Raw genomic sequence first — 26,403 nt, forward strand, 5'->3', positions numbered from 1 at the left:
ATGTTCTGCATTCTGATCATTGTTTGATTATAACTTGAATATGTTTTTGTGTAGAAGTGCTTAGGATAGTGGATAGAATGCTGAGCTTAGATCCAGGAAGACCTAAGTTCAAATTTTATCTTTGACACTTTACCTCTTTATGCCTCAAAGAATTCCCTGGTACCTATCTACTAAATTGCCAAAAGGTTTGCTGGAGGGAGTTCTCCCTTTTGGGAGTTCCTACACTAGGGAACTCAGTCAAGTTTGTAAGAATCAATCAAGTTTGTCCCAAGAGTTTTCTTTGGGTTTCACTTGTTAATCTGTACAGTACAGCTAATTGAAATTTAAAGCTGTTAGTCTCAAACTTAGAGCAAAAGGAGTACCTATGCTTATATATTCTCTCCACCCCTATCTCCCATAAAACACCTAGCAGAATTAATTAGAAGGTATACCTCTTTTGATGAGATAATAATGAATTGATACATAGTTTTTATTACAATTAGTTTTTGGCAGAAAGTGTGGCCATTATCATGTTTAATACTACAAAATTAGCCCATTCTGGTTCTTCAGTCACTTTTACTAAAATAGAATAGGTTCAAGGACTTCTTAAGAAAAAGGCCTGAGTCAAAGTACGTTGGGCAATGTTTGAATGTTGCCGAATTTCAGCGTAAAGGTCTTTCACAAGACATGTTTTATTTTTAATGGAAAAAAGCTTAAACTATATCTGTGTTCTATTCCTAGCTTCTATTACTAATTAGTTATAAAACCTTGGATAAGTTCTCTAGGCCTCAGTTTCCTTGTCTCTAAGACAAGGTTGGTATTGAGACTCCTTCCAGCTCTTAAATTGAATGATTCTAATTTTTGGGAAGGGGAATTGGGAGGGGAGGGGAAAGCATGCATTGATATAGAGAAATAAAAATTTCTAATTTTATCTTCATTTTGTCCAGGTTAATGGTGCAATGTAAAAAACCTTTAAAGGTTTCTGATGAACTGGTACAACGGTATCAGAGTAAAAATCAGTATCTTTCAGCAGTAGTATCTGATATGGAACAAGAACCTGAAATTGATCCATATGCATTTGTTGATGGAGATGTGGAATTTCTTTTTCCTGATAATAAAAAAGATAGGCAGAACAGTGATAGAGAACCTGGGAAAAAACATAAGGTGAGTAGAGAAAATAGTGCTCTGAAAGGTGATTGATAATTTCATAGGTTATTTTTGTTAACTTTTCTCCTTTCCTTTGTTCTTTTTATTACTTTAAAAAAAATTCAGAGCAATTCTATCCCTGCAAAGATTATGTTAAAGTGAATACTTTTAGTTATATTTTAAATGTTAGCTACTTTTGAAAATATAGAGGTTTTGAGATACTTTAGAAGGTTGTGGATGAGGAAATCTTCCCCTTTTTGGTCCTCTAAAACATATTCATAATATGATAAGTTTGTCAAACTTCACAGTTGGAAATCAGGTGTTTTGAGTTGATCAAGCCTGTTTCCTCCTCCTTTTCCCTCCCACCCCCAATGCGCCTTCTCTACAACATAGTAAATGAATGAAGAAAAGAAAAAGGTTAAGTTCAAGGCAGGTTTTGTACTAAGGTTTAATGACTCCAAAGGCAGCCACTGTCTATCACCCTGCCTCTATTCTGATTAATAATGCTGGAGATAAATTACCAATATTCAGAGGGTTAGAGTGAAATAAAATGTGTAGACCTAAAGTTATGCTAAACATAACTTTAGTTTATTGTACTGATAAAGGGTAGAGTTGCTGGGTAATAGAACTATTTGGCTTGCTGCCCAGTTTTCAAATTTAGTCACTGTGCCATAGGAACGAAAATATAAAAACTAAATAAATATTTGAATACCTGCTGCAAGAGACATGTCAGAGAAGAGACAACATAACATAATAAAAAGAACAAAGGTCTACAATTCATAGGACTAGGGCTCTAGATCTGATTCAGTTACTAACTTGCTATGTGACATTGGGTAAGTCAAGTAACACTTGTGTCTCAGTTTCCTCATCTATAAAATGATCAGATGGAACTAGCCAATCTCTAAATTATTATTCTAAACCAAAATATTTACATTAAGCACCCTAATGAAAATTGAAATTGTTTAGCTTTGATGTAATGCGATTGTGAAAAGAAAGTTTACAGTTAGCATCTATGAAAGTATTTCACACTTGATACTTTTAAAAAGAGAGCTAACCAGCAACAGTATCAAAAAGCTAATTGATTTCCAAAGTCTGTTTTGAGATCAAGCTTATTAACCTATACTTTTACATCTATATCTGCAGCCCCAAATATTTAACTTATCAATATTTTCTTGTAGTTATAGCAATCATTAAATAAATAATGTGTTATTTGTAGAAGAACTAATGTTTCCTATAATAAATGTATTGATTGAAATTTGGTGGACTTTTTAAAATGAAGGTGCTAAATGCTTCCTCATTCTCATTTGCAGGCAGAAGATGGGACATCTAATGCAACGGTGTTATCACATGAGGAAGATGCAATGTCATTATTTAGTCCCTCTGTCAAGCAAGGTAAAGATGACATTTTAGAATATAGTCTTTTTTTATTTTCAACTTGGCAATGGAAGTCTTAATGTACTTAATAAAAAGGAAGGTCTTCTGAATTAAAACTTAAATATAGGTTTATTAACATCTTCGTATATTGTAAGCAGTTTGAGATTATTGGAAACATCAGAATTTACTCATTTGTAACCGTTTAAGAGAATAAAAAATAAATCTTTGAAGCCTTTTTTCCCTTCCCAGAACTAAGTAAATCAAGAGGCAAAATGATATATAGAGAACAGGTTCCAGTCACGTTGACCTGGATTTAAGTCCCACCTCTGACACATACTTGCTGTGTGACCCTGGACAAGTCACATAACCTCTCAGAAAGAAAGCTGTCTTAAGACTCTTAAGTTGTAGAATGGTTGCTGAACTGTTTTGGTGAAGAGAATTCCTACACTAATGAAATTACAACTCCTCCCCCCAACTCCCAAATAACCCCTCAGTAAATCAGACTACCTTCACTATTAAATTTTCACCTGATTTGTTTAGGGTACAGTTTTTATTTCTCTACAGGTATCAACTAGCTGCTTGTTAGGAAAAGTACTTTATATTGTAGTAGTGATTAGAGTGGTAAGAGAAAGGGGAAAGCTATTTGCTAAGGAACCTTCCTATGGAGTTTTAAGCTCTGTGTCTGAGTGAAGCTACTAATGAGACTAGAAGAGAAAGCTAATCTGAATCAAAAAGTGAAAAGAGTTCATGTATTGGATAGGAATCTATGAACCTACATATTACAGAGCTTGGTAGTATAAGAACATTTAGAGTTGCAAAGTCTAATCCCCTTGGTTGTCAGCCCAGTGAACCCTTGAAGGAAATGAAAAACTGTCAGAAGGTGACTCAGGGGATTCTGTTCAATTCTGAAAGGTGAGGCTATCCCACAGTTGCATCTTAAAAGAGGAGGAGTTTTAATTTGGTCTGCCAGTAGACTAGGAACCTTGCAGAACTTGAATGAAGTGTATTGCAGTCAGAATCTTATAAGTTAGAAGAAAAATAGGTGTTAAACTCTGAGAAATCCAGACTCGAATGTCTTTATTATAAAATGTCTCTGATTTTTCTACAACCCAAACTTTACTGGGTACTGTTTTCAGATTTCCTTTTATACTTTGTGGGTGTGAGCAAATAGACTTTTCAGATTCTTTAAACTTGAATTATAGTAACTTTTATTATCAAAATGAGAAACGAATTTTTGTGGGGATAAGGGAGCCTAGGCAATGGGGTTAAGTGACTTCCCCAGGGTCACACAGCTAGTGAGTATTATATGTCTGAGGCTGGATTTGAATTCAGGTCCTACTGACTCCAGGGCCAGTGCTCTATCCACTGTGCCACCTCGCTGCTCCAGAAAAGTTGAATCTTAATCCCAAAGTTGCTAATTTAAAGACTTGTGAATACTTGGTGCCCATGAACAACTGACCTATTTGCTTCTGTCCTTCCGGCCATCATCCAAGATGTCTTGGTCCAGTAATATCATTGGGGTGATTTCTGTTTGAATGTTTGCTGCCTGAGATGTGCTACCATTTTCCTTCTTGGAGATTATCATTGTACCACACTACCCTCCTTTCTGCTCCATCCTTTTATAGACGGTCTTTCTCATGTACATCACCATCCATTTAAAAACAAAAGCACCTGACATTTACATTTATATAGTTCCTTAAGGTTTGCAAGAGCACTTTAAATACTTTACTTCACTTGACTCTCCTAACTCCTACCTAACTACCTTAAGAGGCTGAGGACTATAGCTGTTAATTCCCATTTTACAGGTGAGGAAGTTGAGCCCTACAGAGTTTTAACTTCCCCATGATCTCACAGGCTAATGTCTGGTAGGATTTGAACCTATCTCTTGATTCCAGGTCTAGTACTCTATCCACTATTCCTTACAGCTGTTCTATTCCAGCTGGCATATTGCACTGAAAGGGTCATGAGTGGGAAAAGGTTTAAGAAGCCCTGCTCTAGAGAATGGTGGCCTAGATTATGTGAAATGTTATATGAAGAGTATTTGTAACATCTGGGATACTGATATGCAACAGAGAAGAGGAAAATGAGTCAGACCTAGAATCATAGTATTTAGAGCCAGAAGGGAAATTGGAGATCATGTAGACCAATATAATCATTTTAGAATTATTAGACTTATTTTATAGAGCTGTAATAGTCAGATTTAGAACCACTAGGTGGAACTTAATTAGAAGGGAAAAGGAAGGTTTAAACTAATTTTAAGAAAAAATCTAACATTTAGGGCTGTCTAGAAGTTGAATGTGCTATTTCACGACATAGTGTGATCCATTCCTAAAAGTGTTCAAGCGAAGACTATACCATCTGTGAAGGGTATTGTAGAAAGGGCTCCTATATTGAGTGTGAAGTTGGGACTTTAATACTAGAATTCCTTTTCCTTTTTTTTTTCTTAACTCTTACTCTGTTATTTCAGGAAACTTTTTTTCCTCTTTATTACATTTGTACTTTACCTACTTCCTATAAGTTACCTGTATCAAAAAAGAAAGATCACGTTAAGTGACTTTTGTGTTTCATTCCTAATGTTGGAAAATTATTTTCTACTTTTTCATTACAAATGTTCAGGGTTCTAATTTCATTGCTAATTAAAGTAAGATCCACAAAAGTTTGACTACAACACCTAACATCAGATGTTTAAAGTTGCAGAGAGCATTTTTAAAAATAAAAACAAAAAAGGGGCAGCTAGGTAGTGCAGTAGATAGAGCACTGGCCCTGGAGTCAGGAAGACCTCAGACACTTGACACTAGCTGTGTGACCCTGGGCAAGTCACTTAACCCCAACTGCCTAAGCAAAAAACCAAACCAAAACAAAAAATAAATAAAAACAAAAACCAAATTTAAGAATACTGCCTCTTTTATAAGTTGGAAGTTTCCTCTAACTGATTTAAGTAGCATGTTATATTTTCAATTATATAATTTTTGTTCGTATTTTGTAGATGCACAGCGTCCTGGTGGTCATGCACGTCCTCCATCAACCAGCCTTATTTATGATTCTGACCTAGCAGTCTCTTATACTGACCTTGACAATCTCTTCAATTCTGATGAAGATGAACTAACAGTGAGTGTTACACTGCCCTTTTGGACCATAATTTAATCTGAATTTATCACTAATTTACATGAAATTTGTATATTTTTTTTTATAAAAGATTTTCAGTGGATTGGATTATTGAATGACTGAGACATTTTTTAAGGGCTTATGTGCCAAGTACTGTGGTAAGCCTGGGGATATAAATGCAAAAGCGACTTATGATGTCTGCATACATAAAGGAGTTGTGGCCCAGGAAGGACACTTAGAAAATTAATGGAATGATGAGAGTCATTTGAGGAGTAGATTGACAAACTCCATCCAGGCACTATGGTAGAGTTGATTTGTTCTTGGTTCTAGAACTGAAGGGTGGAGAGGGGGCAGTGGAGTACTGAGAGAGTTCTGTGGCAAGAAGTTTGGGGAGGCTATAGGGGAAATGAAGCATGGTGGCTAGGGCTATCCTGAAGTAGTGTTCCAGGATGGGTAACCAATCAAATGGCTACCGATCAGTTAACCCATGTATCTTGAAGATGGAGCACCAAATTACACAAGTAAGAATCATGCTAATCAATTCCATTTTAATGTTATTTAACCAGTCTGATATATTGTTCTTAACATAACAAAATTGTGCTATGTGATTGTGTACTTTTGAATTAGTTTGACTATGCCACAGACATTAGAGAAGGAACTTTAATATTAACAGCTATGCCCATTAAGAGGTTTATCTTCTGTTGGTTCCCACATCTTGAAAATGATGCTACATGGGGCAGAAAGTTGTATACATTGTCAGATGCAGTCTCTATATCTAATATTTTGGCTTCGTTGTCTTTTACAAGGGGAGTCTTAATTTTCTGTGGGAGTGAGGAAGTTGTATTTACAGATATGACTATGATGTGAAAACAAAGGTTCATATATTAAGAGCTGGAAGGAGTTTCAGAGACCAGCTTCCCCTCCAGGAAGAGAATTGGATTAGCTGGTCTCAGATTCTTATAGAAGAGGAAAAAGGCCCAGGAAAGTTAAAATGATTTGCCTCCACAAAGTGCACAGGTAGTAATAAAGGCAGGATTTGAACCCAGTTCCTCTTGACACTAAAGCCAGTGCTTTTTCAGCTGTGCTAAACTATCTCCTTCATTGAGGCAAGCAGCTAGGTGGCATAATTAATAGAGTACTAGGCCTGGAGTTATGAAGAGCTAAGTTCAGATATGACCTCAGATACTTAATAACTGTGTGGCCCAGGACAAATCACTTCTGCCTCCTTATCTGTTAAAAAAAAAATAGGGATAATAATATTTCTTGGGGTTGTCATGAGGATAAAATATGATATTTGTAAAGTGCTTTGCAAAATTTAAAATGTTATATAAAGGCTAATTATTATAGCTAGATATCCTTATTTTTATATGGAGGAAAATGTATATGTAAATAGTTAAAATTCCATGTTCTCATCAAGCTAATAAATAATAATTACTCTTCCTTTGAAGTTGTGGGTCATCATAGTATAGAAAAGTTCATTGTGAATGGGCAAAAGCTAGTGTTCAAGTTCTGTTTTAATAATTTTTTATTCTAAACATATGTTTCTCAGTGTATCTTTACCTGCCCCTCACTTACTCCCTATAACAAAGAAAAAAGCTAGTTCAGCAAAGCTAGCCAGTAATATTGTTCGAGTCTGACATTGTATGTATTTCCATATTTATAGTTTCCTAGCTACCTCCCCAGTACACCCTCCATCTCTTTAAAAAAGAAAAAAGTCTAGCATTTAATTCTGAACAGCCATTTCAAAAAACTGATTAAGTTTAGATTCCTTATACCAGGGGTTGGCAAACCAAATCTCACCAAATCTTGCTCATTCCTGTTTTTATACAGACTACAAGCTAAGAATGGTTTTTAATTTTTTAAATAAAGCTTTATTGTATTTAAAAATTTAAACATCATTCTTGGGTCACACTGCCTTAGACTGTTACATCTCTGGAAACTTAGTGAAATATAGACATAAGCAATTGGCATAACAAAAGAAATTACAAAAAGATAACTTGGGAAATTAAGGTGCATGATACCTTTCTTTTTATTTTTTTTTTTTGGTGAGGCAGTCAGAGTTAAGTGACTTGCCCAGGGTCACACAGCTAGTAAGTGTCAAGTGTCTGAGGCCGTATTTGAGCTCACATCCTCCTGACTCCAAGGCTGGAGCTCTATCCACTGTGCCGCCTAGCTGTCCCTCATGATACCTTTCTTATAGTAGAACGTAGAACAGGGAAAATTTTTTTGTGCATGAAATTAAAAGAAATGTGAATAACTGTTTCAATAAGTTGGTTTCCTTTCTAATCTTATATATTTATTCAATGCATTTACAAACATTATTCTGAGATGGGGTTCATAAGACAAAATAGGTTAAGAACTCCTGCACTAAAATATATGCTTTTTGCTTTTAGTTATCAAATAGTTTTACATTTGTACTAATGATTTAAACTGTTAAATGAGATGAAGCAGACTTTAGCGTTTCATTCTTTAAAAGATATGGTCCACTTTGGGACACAATTAACTATGGGTTTAGCTCTTAACCATTTCATTTTAGGCTTATATTAACATCATTTCAGAGTGCTTGACTGTCTGTATATTTCTTGTGATTTTTTTTTAATTAAAAAAAATATTTTTTTGATTACTCCAGAACAGACAGCAAGGATATTTACAAAGAAGGTTACTTTGAACAGAGTACCAAAGGGTGATGGAGAGGAGTTTTGTGTTGGTTCTTTAAATGACTTGCTACTCTAAGAACATACTGTAGCAGACCAAGGAGACTAAGCCAAATACTTGTTTAAAAAAAAACACTCTTGTTTTAAATCCATTGATAATTATTATCATAGGAATAGTGACTCCACTAAAGTTTACATTTTATACCATTTATAGCTAAGGAGGATTGATTAAAATGTATAAATCAGCTCAGAAAATACTTAAATACTACTTGGAATGTTTTCATGAAGATTTTAAAAGCATTTTGTTTACAGAAGCAAATATGCTATGTATACATCATTCTCTATTGAGACAATTTCTTTAAATTCCAACTATTAACCTAATTTCTATTCTGTGTCCTGGAAGGTAACCGTAATTGAAACTTTTTACATAATTCAAAGCAACCTCCTTCCTCTCCTCCTCAAATACTGCAAAATAGAGGTTATCATACTTCTCAGTTTGGGATCAGATGTTGCCCCAAATAAGTGTCCTAACCTGAAACACTATTACCACTAACTTACATCTGAAGCATACATTTAAGATTACTTTAGAGATTACACTCATTTTATACTCTCATCCTGCCTTTATAGAGATTCTTTCCATAATTATTTTGCTTACTCTTTTATCTTTCTGACTAATGTGGATGTTGTCAGAGAGTTTATCCTTGGCCTTCTTTTTGTCTCTCTCCACTTTCTCCTTTGTCAGTCTCATTCAATTTCCACCTGTGCAAATGACCCCCAAATCTATTTCTGTAGTCCTGGTCTTATTTCCACCTCGTTATTCCGTGAACTTATCTTCCCCTTTAACTTGCTCTAATGACATCACTTTTTTTCCTGTCATCTCTGCACCTTCATTCACCCTTGTCTCCCACGATTGGAATTTTGGATTTATCTTTAACTCTTCCGCTCCATTACCTCTTATCCAGTAAGTTACCAAGTCCCATTGGCTCTGCCTCGGTAATGTGTCCCACATCTTTCCCTACTAAGCTTCTTTATGTACTATTGCAACAGATTTTCTTTTTAAAGAGAGGAAAAAAGAAAATGTTATTTATATTAGTCATTTCAACACTCTACCTCCATTGAACTTTCTTTTTTTAACAAGAAAAAAAATTTTTTAAAATACCAAATAGAGTGACTGCATTTAACAACAGAAGAAGTATTCTAATCTAGTAGTCCCCTACCTCTATTTCATGACGGTTAGATTTCATTATCTCTTTTTCAGGCGCTTTCTTGCTTTTTTCCCATAACAATGTTTCCCTTTTAGGGGCAGCTAGGTGGCACAGTGGATAGGGCTCCAGGAGTCAGGAGGACAGACCCGAGTTCAAATATGGCTTCAGACACTTGACATTTACTAGCTGTGTGACCCTGGGCAAGTCACTTAACCCTGCTTACCCCCCCCCAAAAAAAACAACACATAAAGAAGTTTCCCTTTTTGTGATCTTTTTTACTTACCTTGCTGTAGTCATTATGCATATTCTTTTTTTGTTTTTTTTTTGTTGTTTGTTTTGTTTTGGTGAGGCAATTGGGGTTAAGTGACTTGCCCACAGTCTAGGAAATATTATGTGTCTGAGGCCATATTTGAACTCAGGTCCTCCTGACTCTAGGGCCGGTGCTCGATCTACTGTGCCACCTAGCTGCCTTGATGCATATTCTTTTGACTGATTATTTACTCAATGTGAGTTGGTGAAGATCTTTTGAATTTTCTCTGAATTTTTATTGTTTCTTACTATATAACAATGCTTCATTATGTTAATTTGCTATAATTTTTTTCTGAAATTCCCCAGTGTTGTTCATTTGTTTCAGTTGTGTCCAACTTTCTGAGATCCCATTTGGGATTTTCCTAGCAAAGATACTGTGGTATCTCTCCAGCTCATTTGACAGATAAGGACACTGAGGCAAACAGGGTTAAATGATTTGCCCAGGGTCATACAGCTAGTAAATATCTGAGGCCAAATTTAAATTCGGGAAGATGAGTCTACCTGACTCCAGACCTGGTATCTATCCTCTGAGCCACCTAGCTGACTGATTGCCCAGTAATTGGGCATAGTTATTGTAATGCCCATCTACTCTAATCCATACACAAAAGGAATCCTCACTGTAGCATAACCAACAAGTTGTCATCTAGCCACTGCTTTAAGACCTTCAAGGAGGGAAATCCTGCCATTGGTTGAGGCGGCCCATTCTACTTTTGAATAACTCTTAATTGTTGGGTAGATTTTCCTGACAATAAGCCTAAATCAACTTTGTAACTTCTACCATTTGTTCCTGGTTCTGGCCTCTGGAGTCAAATAGAAAAAGTTAATCATCTATATGACAGTCCTTTAACTGCAAGAAGATGGTTATTATGTGTCATCTCTCCCACTCCCTGCCCCGGGTCTTCCTTCTCTTTTCTAGGCTAAATATGCCCAGTTTCTCCAATTGATTTTCATGATATGGACTCAGAGCTATTCACTGTTCTAGTTGCACTCCCTCTTTATCAATAGTCTTGGTAGCTGAACACAGTACTCTAGATAAGGTCTGACTAGGGCGGAATCCAGTGGAAACTATGCCTCTCTGTACCATCGATTAATTCCTCCTCTCTCCTCCCACATCAGACTGCTGATTCATTAAGTTTGTAGTCCACTAAAACCCCCAGATCTTTTTCAAAACAGCTGCTGTCTAACTATACCTGCCCCATATCATACTTATGAAGTTGATTTTTTTTGTACCTAAGTATAAGATTTTATATTTATCCCTGTTGATTTTTATCTTACTATATTCAGCCTAATAACTCTAGCCTGTCAAGATCCTTTTGGATCCTGCCTATTGTCTTTCAATATGTTAACTGTCCCTCTTAGATTTGTGTCATCTTTATATGTGATGAACATGTTATCTATTTCTTTGTCCAGATTTTTGATAAAAACGTCAAACAGCACAAGGTGAAGCACAGATCCTTGGAAAACTCCACTTAAGAGACCTCCTGTTACATTGTCATTAAACCATTAACTATTCTTTCAATATGGCCTACCATCAAGGGCCCTCATTCCCCCTCCCTCCAATTATTTGCTAGAAGGTGCTGTTTATACATCGGTAATAGAACATTTATTAGACACTTAATAAGCTCTAGGCACTCTTGAGTGCTGGGAATACAAATACAAGCAAAAAGACAGTTCCTACCCTCAGAGGATTTATATTCTAATGGAAGACATTGTATAAAAGGGAACTGGAAAGTGGAGGGTTATAGGTGGCAGGGGCAAGAAATGTAGTCAATTAGTAAACATTTATTAACCACCTACTTTAGGTCAGGTACTTTACTAAGCTTTAGGGATACAAAGAAAGGTAAATAAGAGTTCTTGTTCTTGAGGAGCTCACAATCTAATGGGGGGAAAAGAACCTGTTAACTGTGTAAACAAGCTATATATAGGATAAAAGGGAATTTAATCAAGAGGGAAAGCACTAGAATTAAGGTAGATCTGAGAAGACTTCCGGTAGATGGTGGGATTTTAGCTGGGAGGCAGAGATAAGGAGAAAATTCCTGGCATGAGGAATGGCTAGTGAAATGCTTTTCCTAAGGAGATGACTGAGAAAGATCCAGATGGCCAGTGTTGATGGCCTAAAGTGTAAGGCAGGGAAGGCTAAGGTATTAGAAGACTGGGAATGTGGGAGGGATGTACTGGTTATGAAGGCCTTTCAACACCAAACAAATTATTTTATATTTAATCCTAGAGGTGATAGGGAGACATTGGAGTTTACTGAGTTGGTAAGGAGGTGATGTGAAAGGTAAAGGAAAAGGACAGCTAGGTGGCACAGTGGATAGAGTGCTGGCCTTTGAGTCAGGAGGACCTGAGTTCAAATATAACCTCAGACACATAATGCTCAGTAGCTGTGTGACTCTGATCAAGTCACTTAACCCCAGTTGCCTCATATAAAAAAAAAAAGGAAAGAAAGGTAAAGGAAGAGATAACATGGTCAGATCTGTGCTTTAGGAAGATCACTTTGACAGCTGAGTGAAGGTTAGACTAGAGGCGGGTAGAGATTTATGCAGGGAGACTAGCCAGCGACCATTTCTGTAATCCAGGCTTAAGATGATGAGATCCTGAACCAGGGTGGTGGCAGTGTCAGAGAAAAGAAAGGGGAATATACCATAAAAATACCACAAAGGTAAAATGGACAGGCCTTGCCTTCATATTAAATATGAAGGGTAAAGAGAGGAATTAATGATGATGCCTGGGTGATGGTGGTGCCTTTAACAGTAGTGATAGGGAAGTTTGGAAGAATGGGGGGGGATATATGGGGGGACAGATGAATTCAGTTTTGGACATGTGTTTAAGATGTCTAGGGGATGTCTGGTAGGCAATTGGAGATGCTCAGCTGGAAGTCAGGGGAGAGGTTAGGGCTAGATATGTAGATTTGTGAATCATCTGTATAGAGATGATAATTGAATTCCTGGTAGCTTATGAGATCAACAATTGAAATAGTATAGAAGAAGAGAAGAGGTTCCAGGACAGAATCCTGTGGGACATGTCCCATGGTTAATGGTTGTGACAGACTGAGAAAGAGTAATGAGATAGGTAGGAGAACCAGGAGAGGGTAGTATTACAAAAATCTAGAGAGAAGAGGAAATCAAGGAGAGGTTGATTGACAGTGTCAGAGGCTGAAGAGAGTTCAAGAAGGGTGAGGATTGAGAAAAGGCCATTGGATTTGGCAATTAAGAGATCGTGTCAGACAGGAGAGCAGTTTTGGTGGAACAATGTGGTGGAATCATACTATAGACAGTTAAGAGAGTATGAGGAAAGGAAGCACTTGGCCTTTTTCAAGGAGCTAAGCCACAAAGGGCAAGAAAGATGGACAATAGTGGGGATAAAATCAAGTAAGTTTCTTGAGGTTGGGAAGAAATGCCTATGTTTGTAGGCAATAGTGAAGCAGCTAATATACTTGGAGAGATTGAAGATGATTGAGAGAGTGGGAATGATAGAGGGGACAATCTACTGAGAAGCCAGATAGAATGGATTCACTTATGCAGATTATAGGAATTAACCTTGGTAAGAAGGGCCACCTGCCACCTCTTCATGTGAGATGGGTGAAGGAGGAAATGGTGGCAAAAAGCATAGTGAATAAGATAGTGAATTAATTAAGGAGGTATAAAAGGATTATCTTGTAGCAGTGAGGGCCCTAAATTTGTCCAGAGTCAGGAGTGGAACCAAGAGAGAAATGAACATAGATGGCCTACACACTTCATGAAATGGTGATTCCATCCAGGGCCCCACCAATCAGAGACAAGAACTCGGGAGTGGAGGCATCTCCAAGGTGAGAAGGCTGCTGGTGATTGAGGAAAAAGCCTCGAGTCAGGAGAGAATTGAACATGGATGGTCTAGGCCCTTCATGAGATGATGGTTCCAAATATGAATATTGGTATATATTAGACTTTTCTTTATATATCTTTTTAAACTTCCTTAGGGTATTTGCTCAGAAGTAGAATTGCTGGAATAAAGACAGGTTAGTGATTTTTCTTACATAATTCTAAATTGAAATCCAGAACAATTGAACCATTTCATAACTCCATAAGCAGTATATTCTTGTTCTTATTGGCTCAGAGCCCCTCCAGTATTCTCAGTTTTTGTAATCTTTCTCAGTTTGGATGTGGGAGGTAATTTGCATTTCTCTTATTGGTGATTTGGGGTATGTTTTAATGTTGTTTGTAGTTTGTATTTTTTTTAAATGCTCATACTCCTTAGCCTCTTATTAATTAGAGATTGGATCTTGCTGGAAATAGCTTCTTTTTTTTGTGGGGGGGGGGACAAGGAATTTGAGGTTAAGTGACTTGCCCAGGGTCACACAGCTAGTAAGTGTCAAGTGTCTGGTCTGATACCGGAGTTGAATTCGGGTCTTCCTGACTCCAGGGCCTGTGCTGTATCCACTGTGCCACCTAGCTGCCCCTTGGAAATAGCTTTTTGATAGGTCTTTCTACCTCCACACTCTTCCCATATCCAGTGTAGCCTACATGTGTATGCTAGAATAATTGCTTTTAATGCATTGATCTGATTATGTGTCCCCTTATTGCATACCAAGTTGAAATTCCTCCGTCTGTCATTTAAGGCCTTCCTACTTTGTCACCACCCTATCTATATTTCAAGACTATATTTTCCCCCTCCAAGTACTCAGTGCTTCAACTACATCGTATTGCTAATTTGGTCTTTGCTTTCCTACCTTCATGCATTTGTTTATGCTGAATTCTATTAGAATGTCCTCCATCCTACACTTATTAAATCCCTACCAACTCTATAAAAACCCAATTCAAATTCTACCCTCCTCCATCTAGTCTTCCTTATTACTTCCTTTGATAAAAGATTTCCTCCTCATACCTCATAAAAATAGTCTTTTACTTTGTAACTCTCTAATGTACTGGCCATGTAATTTTATAGTGTATTAGTTATTTATATTTGTGTCAGTCTCATCCTTTTGGACCATAAGCCACATGAAAACAGGGAATGCGTCTTATCTAAAGTTTGTGTCTTCACCGTCACCTCACAGACTATACTTGTTAGGTGCTTAGTAAATGTTTAACAAATAAAACAAACACTTTGTGTTGAGCAGGCTTTCATTTTGAATTATTTCTGACCTGAAATTGCACTGAATAAAACTTTCATGTAAATTTTTTAATAGCCTGGCTCTAAAAAAACACTGAATGGCTCAGACGAGAAATCTAATTGCAAGGAGTCAAAGGCAGGAAATTTGGATCCACTATCATGCATAAGTAAGTTTCCTAAATAATTTGTTGTATTTTTAAATGCATGAAATCTCAAGTTGATATTTTTAATTTTAAACATTCTCTTGATGTCTATTTTATATCAAACATGTGTTTCTGATAGGCACTGCAGATCTTCATAAGATGTATCCAACACCACCATCATTGGAACAACATATTATGGGATTTTCCCCAATGAATATGAACAACAAAGAATATGGTAGTATGGATACTACACCTGGAGGAACTATCTTAGATGGGAATAGTTCCAGTATAGGAGCCCAATTCAAAATTGAGGTTGATGAAGGATTCTGCAGTCCCAAACCTTCTGAAATTAAGGTAAATTTGTAAATGACTACGCAAGAGAAATTTTCATAAATACTTATAGTCTTACAGTTAACAGTACTTTTGACATTGATTATACTTTTTTCCTCCCAAATTTATTGTTAATAGAATTGTAATTGTAGAATTTCTTTGTTAGAAAATGACTGGATTGGGATTAATAAACTGTTATTTGTGCTTTTTAAAAATTGGATTAAAAAATTTTTTAATTGTTACTTAAAATTTACTGAGTACTTGACTACCTCTCTTTGAAGTTAGGAAATTAAGACATTGTAAGTTTGAATTTTTATCTTACAGGATTTTTCATATGTCTATAAACTGGAAAATTGTCAAGCTCTGGTGGGATGTTCCATGTTTGCACCTCTAAAAACTCTCCCTAGCCAGTGTTTGCCTCCTATCAAGCTTCCAGAAGAGTGCATTTATCGGCAAAGTTGGACTGTTGGGAAGTTAGAGTTGCTTCCTCCAGGGCCCACCATGCCTTTCATCAAAGAGGGGTATGATTTATATCCATGTGTTGTCTAAAACTGAGTTTTGAGAGAAATGCTTTGTGTATGACTTTTTAAAAGGATTCTAACTCCTCTCAAGTCTTTCAAGTTTTTAATTTCTGTTTGTAGCAGCAAAAATTGATGATGTATTAAAACACTGAAAAAACAGTATGACACAGGGCATTCATTTCTTCCAAAACATCTTTCTTAGCATGCCTAAGTTAATGAAGTATTTTGATTCACTGCCTCATATCTTTAGTGATGAGAATCATCTAGTAATTTTTTTTAACATAATCTTTTTTGCTTCTTGAATCATACAGTCCTATTATAACTGTACAAATTTCATATTTGAGACATTTGTAGGTGTTTTGGATGGGATTGTATGTAAGACAGCTAGATGGTGCAATTCTTGGGTTCAAATCATGCCTTAGATACTTATTAGCTGTGTGACTTTGGATAAGTCACTTAATCTCTTTCACTTGTTGCTTCATATTTAAAATGGGGGGGTCTAGACTTAATGCCATCATAAATCTACAGTCCTGTGAAAGCTACTCATTACATTACAGTTGTGCCTGCTTCAACTATTTTGACCAGTCCTTTCCAAATATTTTGTGTGAGGGTGAAATGTTAACCTTTTTTCCGAAACAAGTGTTGTTGACAATTTTTATAATTGTGTAGACTGGGTACTACAGGGATAGATTTTTTTAAATTGTACTAGTTGTTAGTCCATATTTTTCAAATAATTATGGAATATTTTGCGATTCTAATTTATTTTCTTTTTTTTTTTTGCATATTTCTGTATGAATTTCTCACCTGGGGAATGTTAGTGATGGAAGTGCAATGGATCAAGAATATGGCCCTGCTTATACTCCTCAAACTCATACTCCTTTTGGGATGCCCCCCAGCAGTGCACCTCCTAGTAACAGTGGAGCAGGGATTCTTCCTTCTCCCTCCACCCCTAGATTTCCAACTCCACGAACACCAAGGACACCTCGTACACCTCGAGGAGCTGGTGGGCCTGCCAGTGCTCAAGGCTCAGTCAAATATGAGAATTCAGACTTGTATTCACCAGCTTCCACCCCATCAACGTGTAGACCCCTAAATTCTGTTGAGCCTGCAACTGTTCCATCCATCCCTGAAGCACATAGTCTTTATGTAAACCTCATTCTTTCAGAGTCAGTAATGAATTTATACAAAGACTGTAATTTTGACAGTTGCTGTATCTGTGTCTGCAACATGAACATCAAAGGTGCTGATGTTGGAGTTTACATTCCAGATCCAACACAGGAAGCACAGTATAGGTGTACCTGTGGCTTCAGTGCTGTCATGAACAGAAAATTTGGAAACAGCTCTGGATTGTTTCTTGAAGATGAACTAGATATCATAGGACGTAACACTGAATGTGGTAAAGAAGCAGAGAAACGTTTTGAAGCTCTCAGGGCTACCTCTGTTGAACATGTCAATGGAGGACTGAAAGAACCTGAAAAATTACCTGATGAGTTAATATTATTGCTACAAGATCAGTGCACTAATTTGTTTTCACCATTTGGAGCAGCAGACCAAGATCCTATTCCCAAAATTGGTGTAATTAGCAGCTCGGTACGTGTTGAAGAACGGGATTGTTGCAATGATTGCTACCTTGCATTAGAACATGGACGTCAGTTCATGGATAATATGTCAGGAGGAAAAGTTGATGAAACCCTTGTGAAAACTACATGTTTACATCCCTGGGCCAAAAGAAATGGTAAGTGTGCTAACTTAATATTTTGTTTGTTGTTTTTTTTTAAACTTTTTTCCTTCCATATATGTGTTTATCATCCTCAGTATTTATTTACTAAGAAATGTAGGCTTTCCTATGTAGCTAGCACATCTCTCTAAATGAGAAATTATGGTGTGTACTACTTTAAAATTTTCAGGGAAACTAAGATGGGCTTTTATTTTAGGTACCTTTTACAAGACGGGTCCAGTGCCTTGAGTTCCTAGTCATATGAGGAAGGAATTGGGAATGTTTAGCCTAAAGAAGAGAAAACTAGGCAGGATTATGATTGCTGCTTTCAAGTATTTGAAAGGCTGTTGGATAGGGAAAGGATTAAACTTGTTCTCTGGGGCAGAATTGGAAACAATTGGTAGAAGCTGCCAATTAGGCAATATGTCAGGGAATACTTCTAATGGTGAGAGCTGCCCCACAGTGGAATGGGCTACTTCAAGAAGTGGTAGGTTTTGCCCTCCTTGGAAAGTCTCCAGTCATAAGGCTGGATGACCACATGTTGGGTATGTTGTGATGGGGATTCCTTTTGCATGTGAATTGCACTAGATGAACACTAAGGTCCCACAACTTAAATGTGATTCTGTGCTTATTATTAGCAGTCAATCCATCTGTAGCTGTGTGTTACCAATTTTCACAAAAGCATGCAGGAAATAATTCTATCCCTAGGCTGGTACACTTGGCCCAGGGAAGTTACTTTATGATACTTTCAGTGGAAATAAAGATATTCAGAAGAGTGAATTTGGAGGCTAGGGAGGGGAGATGGGTTCTGTTTTAAATATATAATGTCTAATCAACAGTTTTTAATGCTGAAGTGAGGCTCAGGAAAGAAACTTTTTCAGCCAGTCATTAAGCCCTAAGTATGTGCCAGGCACAGTACTAAGCACTGGAGATACAAAGAAAACGCAAAGACCAAAAAAAAAGAAAAGGAAAAGGCAATCCTATCCTCTAGGTAGGAGCTCACAATCTAATGAGGAAGACAATAAACAAATATGTATAGACAAATTATATGCAGGAAATATATACAAAATAATTAATGGGAGGGAGGCATTCAAATTGAGAGTATTGAAAGGCTTCCTTTAGAAGATAGGATGTTAGCTGGGAATGGATGGGCAGTAAGTAGAGATGAGGAAGGAAAACAATCCAGGCATGGGGGACAACCAGAAAAAAGCTCTGGGGCTGAGAGATAGAGTATCTTTTTTGTGGAAAATACCCAGGAGGCCAGTGTCACTGGATTAAAGAATATGTGGTGGAGACTGGAAAGAGGGAGAGGGAAGAGTATGTTATAAAGGGCTTCACATACCAGAATATTTTATATTTGATCCTAGAGATCATAGGAAGCTCTTGGATTTTTAGGATGTGGATGGCATGGTTCATTGTGCTTTAGGAAAATCACTTTGGTGGCTGAGTGAAAAATGGATTGGAGTGGGGAGAGACTTGAGGTAAACAGACCCATGAGCAGGGCTTTTGTAGTAGTTCAGATCTAAGATGACGAAGCACTAAAGTGGAGGCAGCTTCAGATGGGGAGAAATGTTTGAGAGATGTTGCAAAGGTGAAATCGATGGGCTTTGATGGCAGATTGGATTGGGGGTGGCAGTGAGAGGCAATGAGGAGTAAAGCATGACACCTGGGGGTCTGGGGTTTGGGAGGGTGGTGTTGCTTTCTGTAGTAACAGGGAAGGTAGAGTGGGGGAGGGCTTAGGAGGAAAGATAATGAGTTCAGTTTTGGATAGGTCGAATTTAAAGTGCCTACTGGACTTCTAGTTTGAGATGTCTGAAAGGAAGTTGGAGATTTGGGCCTGGAGGTCAGCAGAGAGAGATTAGAGCAAGATAGCTAGATTTGAGAAATCATTAGCATAGAGATGATAATGAAATACGTAGGAGTGGTTGACATCACAGAGTGAAGTAGTAGAGAGAGAGAGAGAAAAGAACCCCTAGAATAGAGCCTTGTGGTTCATCCCCGATTTAGTGGGTGTGACCTGATTCCTTTCCAGCAAAGGAGACTGAGAAGGGGAACAGTCTTTGACTGGATATACAAATCATTAAACTCATGAAAGCTTATGAGATAACTGAGAAGAAAATAGGGTCCCGGGACAGACTTTTTGGGTATGTCCATAAATAGGGATCGTGTTGGGTATGATCATCCTGTAAAAGAGACTGAGAAGAAGCAATCAAGACAGGCAGGAGGAGAACCATGAGAAAGTTGATAGCAAGTGTGGAGAGAATGTCTAGGACAAGAGGACGGGCAACAGGGTTACATTCTCAGATCAATAAGGGTAAGGATTGAGGGTGGAGGGGAGGAGTTTGGTTTGATAATTAAGACATCATTAGTAACTTTGGAGAAAGCATTTTTCATTTGAGCAATAGCTTGCTGTTAAAATATGTCTCGGGAATTACTTTCAGGAATCACTTGTGATTAAGAGCTAGCATTTATTTAAAAAAAAAGAAAGAAAAAGAAACCATTTCAAAATGTGGAACTTGAATTGTTTTGTCTTAAGTTGTTTTAGTTTTGCTAATTCAGTGATTCCAAAGACTTTATTTTTTAATAGTCTATTTTAAGTTATTATGAAACTGTACATTTTAATTATAGTAATTTGCATTTGGAATTTCATTTGAAATAGAAGTGTTGGCTTGCCATAGAGACTTAATCTCAGAAACATAGTGACTTCCTGGAGGCCCCTGACACATGCCAGCTCTGTGACCTGAACTAGTCAGTCACTTACCCTCTCAGTGCTATAGGCAACTCTCTAAAACCATAAATTGCAGAGAAGGTGCTGATCTGTATTGGTAGAGGGAATTTCCTTGACAGGCATTCCCTGCACCAGAGAAGCCACAGATCTGGGGCCCCAATCCCATCCTGCCCTCCCCCCCAAAAGGATATATCATGAAATCAAAACAGAAGTAATACTGGAATTCACTGAGATAGGGAACTATTTTATGAGTCAGGTAATAAAAAAAATAGTTATCTTGTTTGTGGTCTTATTGTAAAGCATTTACTTAAACATAAATAGGACATGATAGGGAGGTCCTGGAATATTTTGGTATATAACAGATTAAGTCAGAGTATCAGTGATACTGCTTTGAATAAGGGGATATTAAAACTAGATGTGTGAGTGAAGGTAATAGGACAAAATCAGAAGGCAGTTAACTGTAGGGGAGAAGAATAATACAAGGGGAAGAACTGATTATATCATGGTTATGGAGGTAGGGAACTGAAATGGTATGGCAATGATGGTAGCAATTTGCGTTCTACAGCTTCCTTATAGCTAATGATTTTTGTATTTTATTCTTCCCTAACCATTGTTTTTTAAAAAGTTGGGCAGGAGAGAAAGGGAACTGAGCAAAAGTATCCTTTCTTAATAGCTGACTTAAAACTTACAAAACTTACATTTTCATTTGATCCTAAACAGCTCTGGGAAAATAGTACCTTTGCCAGTTTTGCAGATGGGGAAACCGAGACTCAGGGATTTAGGAATTAAGTGACTTTCCTATAATTACGTAGTTCGAGAGGTGAAATTCAAGACCATGTCTCTTCTAACCCCAAGTTAGCAACCTTTCCTTCTTAATGCATGTGATCAAAGTAATGAAATACAGATGGGCAGGTCACAGAAAAAGAAAAAAGAGCGTGGATAGCCTATAGATAAACTAATCAGTAACTGAATAGCTGAATAAAAAATTTTTGACTTGAATGTTAGTAGTTTGAACAGGTCTATGAGGTATGTAGCTCTTTGCCAGAGTTTCTGGAGTTAACTATTTTTCATGATGATAGTGTAGAAAAATTACATCACAAGAAAATTCCAAATTCCACATTAGAGTTAATGTCTCTACCCTTGCCATATAGACCTTTTTTCACTAGAACTGCTTTATGAACAAGATTAATATAGAAATGCTGTGAGCACTTTAATGTGTCTAAAAGACAGAGGAAAAGAAATTAATTTGATCAACAAGTATGAAGTCAAAGAACAACTTGTTTTAGTTCAATTTTATCAAATATCAGAATTACAGGAGTTGCTTTTCTGTTGTAGGTCCCTAGAATTATCAGTCCAAATTTTTCCAGATAGTTCTGTGCAGAAGCAGGCTCTCTATAAGTAGAAATTTATGTATTTATGATAGTGAATGAGTCTTCTGGATTTAACAACTTAACATGTTATTGATATCAAAGAGCTGAGATAATTCTTATTTTTGTTTTTTTATTTTCTTTTTAAAAAAATTTTATTAATTTATTTTGATTTATCAATAATCACTTCCATATGCTTTTGAGTTTAAAATTTTTCTCCCCCTTCCTCTGTACCACCCTCCCCAAGACAGCACACAATCTGATATAGGCTATACATTTACATGCCTATTATATTTTTACATTAGTGATGTTGTAAGTAAAAATTAAAACCAAAAGAAGGAACCATCAGAAAGAGGAAACAAAACTCAACAGAAGAGGAAAAGAAAATAGCAATTCAACTTTCATAGTTCTTTCTTTGGATGTTGATAGCATTTTCCATCACGAGGCCTCTAGAGATGTCTTAGATCCTTGTATTCCTGGGAAGGAATTTAAGTTTATCAGTATTAGTCATCATCGCACAACGTGGCTGTTATTGTGCACAGTGTTCTCTTGATTCTGCTCATTTCACTCAGCATCAGACCATACAAGTCTTTCCAGGTTTTTCTCAAATCAGCCTGTTCATCATTTCTTAGGGCACAATAGTATTCTATTACATTCATATACCACAACTTGTTTAGCCATTCCCCAGTTGATGGGCATCCTCTCAATTTCCAATTCTTTGCCACCACAAAAAGAGCTGCTATAAATATTTTTGTACATGTGGATCCTTTTCCCATTTGTATGATCTCTTTGGGATGTAGCACTAGAAGTGCTATTGCTGGGTCAAAGGGTATGCACATTTTTGATAGCCCTTTGGGCATAGTTCCAAATTGTTCTCCAAATGGTTGAATCATTTCACAACTCCACCAACAATCCATTAGTGTTCCAGATAATTCTTATTTTTGTATCCTTCTTACAGCTGTAGATGTAAGCATGCAGTGTTCACAGGACATCCTTCGAATGCTCCTGTCCCTTCAGCCAGTACTTCAAGATGCCATTCAGAAAAAACGAACAGTGAGATCTTGGGGAGTCCAAGGTCCTCTTACTTGGCAACAGTTTCATAAAATGGCTGGCCGAGGCTCATATGGTAAATAACATGTATGAAGTTATGGATTGGCTAAGTTTCCTTAAATTATTGTGATCTTTTGTGAGTGCCTTTATTTAAATTATTAATTAATTTTTAAAAATCTGTAGTAGCCACAGGTAAGTAACTTTACTTAATTTTTAGTTTTGTGCACTGCTTTATATTAATCTAAGGAGTCAATTTCTTCTACTTAGGCATATGCTCTTAATGCACTTTTCTTTCTTTCTTTTTTTTTTTTTAAAGGAACTGATGAGTCCCCAGAACCACTGCCAATTCCCACATTTTTGTTGGGATATGATTATGATTTTCTGGTGCTCTCTCCATTTGCCTTGCCTTATTGGGAGAGGCTGATGCTAGAACCCTATGGATCTCAAAGAGATATAGCATATGTTGTACTATGTCCAGAGAATGAAGCCCTTCTGAATGGAGCAAAAACCTTTTTTAGAGATCTTACTGCAATATATGAGGTATGTGTTCAAAGTGAGAGGTATGGGGTTTTAAAATATCTTACATATATTTGTGCTATCTAAACCTAACCTACAAGGCAGGTGGCTCAATTAAGATGTGGTGCTACTAGTGCCAAAGTGGCCAGGTGTTCAATTTCTCACATGGGCCTCATCACACTCTGTGATCTAGTTTACTAGCCTACTTGCCATTTTGTGCACATGACACTACATGTCCCAACTTCACATCTTTGCTCTGGCTAACCTTTGTATTTAGAATACACTGTCATCTAATCTTTGCATCTTGTAATTCCTGGTTTCCTTTAATAATTTAGCTTAGTGAATTCCCTTCCTTTGTCCTCCTTCCGTGCCGACCATCCCACCCCCATTGCTAGTGCCCTCCCTCCTAAAACTGTTTTGCATTTATTCCTTATAATCATTTTGTTTATAGTATCTATATATTCATATGTATGTTATCTCTCCATTTAGACTGTACATGCTTTGAAGGAAAGAACTTGTTTCACCCTTGTCATTCCAACATTATCATGGTGCCTGGTACTGTGCTTAACTGATTTCACACACTATACATTCCAACTAAACTGACCTTCTTGCTGTTACCTGGAGTTGATATTCTGTCTTCTGCTTCTTAGCAGCATTTAACTTTAAGCTTAAATTCAGGTTTCATGTCCTTAGGGAAGTCTTTTATTCCTCTTTTAGTTATTAGTATTCTCTCCTTCAGGCCATCTTATATTAACTAATCTGTGTAAATGTATGGTATGGTAGAAACCTTGAATTCAAGGACTGTTTTTCATTTATCTTTGTGTCCGTAACATCTATCACAGTGCTTTTGTACTTTTTTGTTATTGTTTTTTTGGTCTAGAACTGTGATATCATCAGTATAGGATTATTCTACTAATGCACATTGACAACTCATTTGTAATTTATAGTCTTAGAGAATTGGCATGGTATACTCAAGTCAAGTAATTTTCTAAGTTCAGAATTCTGGTATGTGTCAAGAGGCAAAAGGACTTGCAGCCTGATCTAACTCCAAGGTCACTTTTCTATTCACTATTCCATTCCACCTTGTACATAATAGATATTTAATAAATTTTTGTTAAATTGAAAGAAAAACTGATCCATTGCACTCATAAACTTGAGCAGCTGACTTCAGATGTTTCATAGTTTACACATAGTCTTCAGGGTAGAGTGGAATAGGTTTAATATGACCTGCCATCATAACAGCTTGTAGCATATGTTGTATATGAAGAATAATAATGTATTACTTTGTAACTGACAAATTGGCCTTATGTTTATATTTGGGAAAGGGATGAAGGTAATGTATATGAGAAAATACAACCCTTAGTATTGTATTATTATGGTACTGGCCCGGGCTTGCTCTATGGCCGTAGGTAAGTCACTGTGTCTCTTTGGACTCCAGGTTCCTAATTTGTAAAATAAAGGATATGTTTCAACCCTAAAATTGAAATTCTTTATTTTTCCTGACTTGCTTCTTTACCAGTTATTTCAGGTATGCATCTTGTCACACTTTGTGTGGATGAAGTTAAAGTTGGGGCAGGGAGGAGGGGAGTATTTGTGTACACATACATGCAGTACTAAAGGGTTGTATTTTCTTTATTTTAGTATATTTTTATTTACCTTAAATATACAGGGAATTTTTGAAAAAGACAATTTCTTTAAGAGTTTAAGTAAGGTCGTCCAACTGATCATAAATTTCAAACATACATGTAACGACAACTATATAGAGACAGTAAGAATTTCATTTATTTCAGTATAGATTTTTGTTCTTGATATTATTTTAGCATTTTAGGATAATTTTGGGGAAGGGAGTCAGTATCTGTGATTTTATCTGTGTAGAGAGTTCTCTGTGTAGAAACTTTCCTCCAGTCATGTGGATCAACAGCTCTCCCACCATTTAGTTTAAGTTACCTAAAGTACTGGGAAGTTAAATGATTTTTCCATTGTTATACAGCTAGCATATGTTAGAGGGAAGACTTAAAAACACTAGTCTTTCTGCCTCCAGGATCAGCCCCTTTATCTGCTGTATATCACATTGCCTTTCATACTAAGGCTAAATGTTCATTTTAGATGTCTAAATTTTTTTTTTATTGCTCATCTATTTCTACATCTTACAGTTTTTTAATTGTTATCAAATAATATAGTATTACAGGGTGGCTAGGTAGCACAGTGGCAAGAGTGCTGGGCCTGGAATCAGGAAGACTCATCTTCCTGAGTTCAAATCTAGCCTTAGAAACTTACTAACTGTGTGATCCTGGGCCAGTCTGTTTGCCTCAGTTTCCTCATCTGTCAAATGTGCTGGAGAAGGAAATGGCAAACCACTGCAATATCTTTGCTGAGAAAACTCCAAATGGCATCATGAAGAGTCAGATACGACTGAAATGACTGAACAACAAGTAGTATTGCTGTAATTAATTCATTGCAGTTTCACTTTAATCAGAAACGTGTGTTATGTTAATTTTGAGTGAGAGAAAATGAGTGTATCTAAAATTTCCAAGCTAGACCTCTAACAGCATGTATCATTTATTGCTAATCTTGGTGCAAAAGTCCTTTGGCTTTCCTTTAAAAGGGACTAAGGGGATGACTTTTTCTTATTTTTAACGGATGCTTTCAAAAAAACATATCTGTATATACTATGATGAATTCACTAGTTTTGTTCTTTTTGTGTAGTCTTGTCGATTAGGACAACATAGACCCATTTCACGATTGTTGGCTGATGGGATCATGAGAGTTGGATCTACTGCTTCAAAGAAACTTTCAGAAAAGTTGGTAACTGAATGGTTTTCTCAGGCAGCTGATGGCAACAATGAAGCGTTTTCTAAACTCAAGCTGTATGCACAAGTCTGCAGATACGACCTGGGTACTGAATTTATATTACTGCACAGGGGATAGTGGAAAGGGAATTATTTGGGAGTTACAAACTGTTCAAATATGTGACATGCATTCTTTGATTATTGGGCCTGAAAAACATGAAGGATTTTACTTATAACTCAAGGTTAGTAACTTTATGAATGGATTGAAATCAGAGACTTGAGCTTGTACAACATCCTACAATTCATTGTTCACTTTAAGGATAGTACAAACTACATTACTGTCTTCTTATAGAATTCATCAACATAAAAATGTGGTTTTTTT

The 26,403-nt window shown here is 36.7% G+C and overlaps 1 protein-coding gene across 1 annotated transcript in view; it reads left to right on the plus strand.

Annotated features, from left to right (window-relative positions):
- MED13 (mediator complex subunit 13) overlaps positions 1-26,403 on the plus strand; it is a 96,849-nt gene that overhangs the window by 51,606 nt on the left and 18,840 nt on the right. Inside the window, exons 10-19 of the mRNA XM_020991822.2 lie at positions 927-1,143; positions 2,436-2,517; positions 5,486-5,607; positions 14,937-15,027; positions 15,143-15,357; positions 15,658-15,854; positions 16,673-17,589; positions 22,625-22,792; positions 23,033-23,256; positions 25,939-26,128. Coding sequence (XP_020847481.1) covers positions 927-1,143; positions 2,436-2,517; positions 5,486-5,607; positions 14,937-15,027; positions 15,143-15,357; positions 15,658-15,854; positions 16,673-17,589; positions 22,625-22,792; positions 23,033-23,256; positions 25,939-26,128 — 2,423 coding nt within the window. The remainder of the gene's footprint in view (positions 1-926; positions 1,144-2,435; positions 2,518-5,485; positions 5,608-14,936; positions 15,028-15,142; positions 15,358-15,657; positions 15,855-16,672; positions 17,590-22,624; positions 22,793-23,032; positions 23,257-25,938; positions 26,129-26,403) is intronic.

The sequence above is a fragment of the Phascolarctos cinereus genome, unplaced genomic scaffold (assembly GCF_003287225.1).
Source record: "Phascolarctos cinereus isolate Bilbo 61053 unplaced genomic scaffold, phaCin_HiC Scaffold_5;HRSCAF=322, whole genome shotgun sequence".
Taxonomy (NCBI): domain Eukaryota; kingdom Metazoa; phylum Chordata; class Mammalia; order Diprotodontia; family Phascolarctidae; genus Phascolarctos; species Phascolarctos cinereus.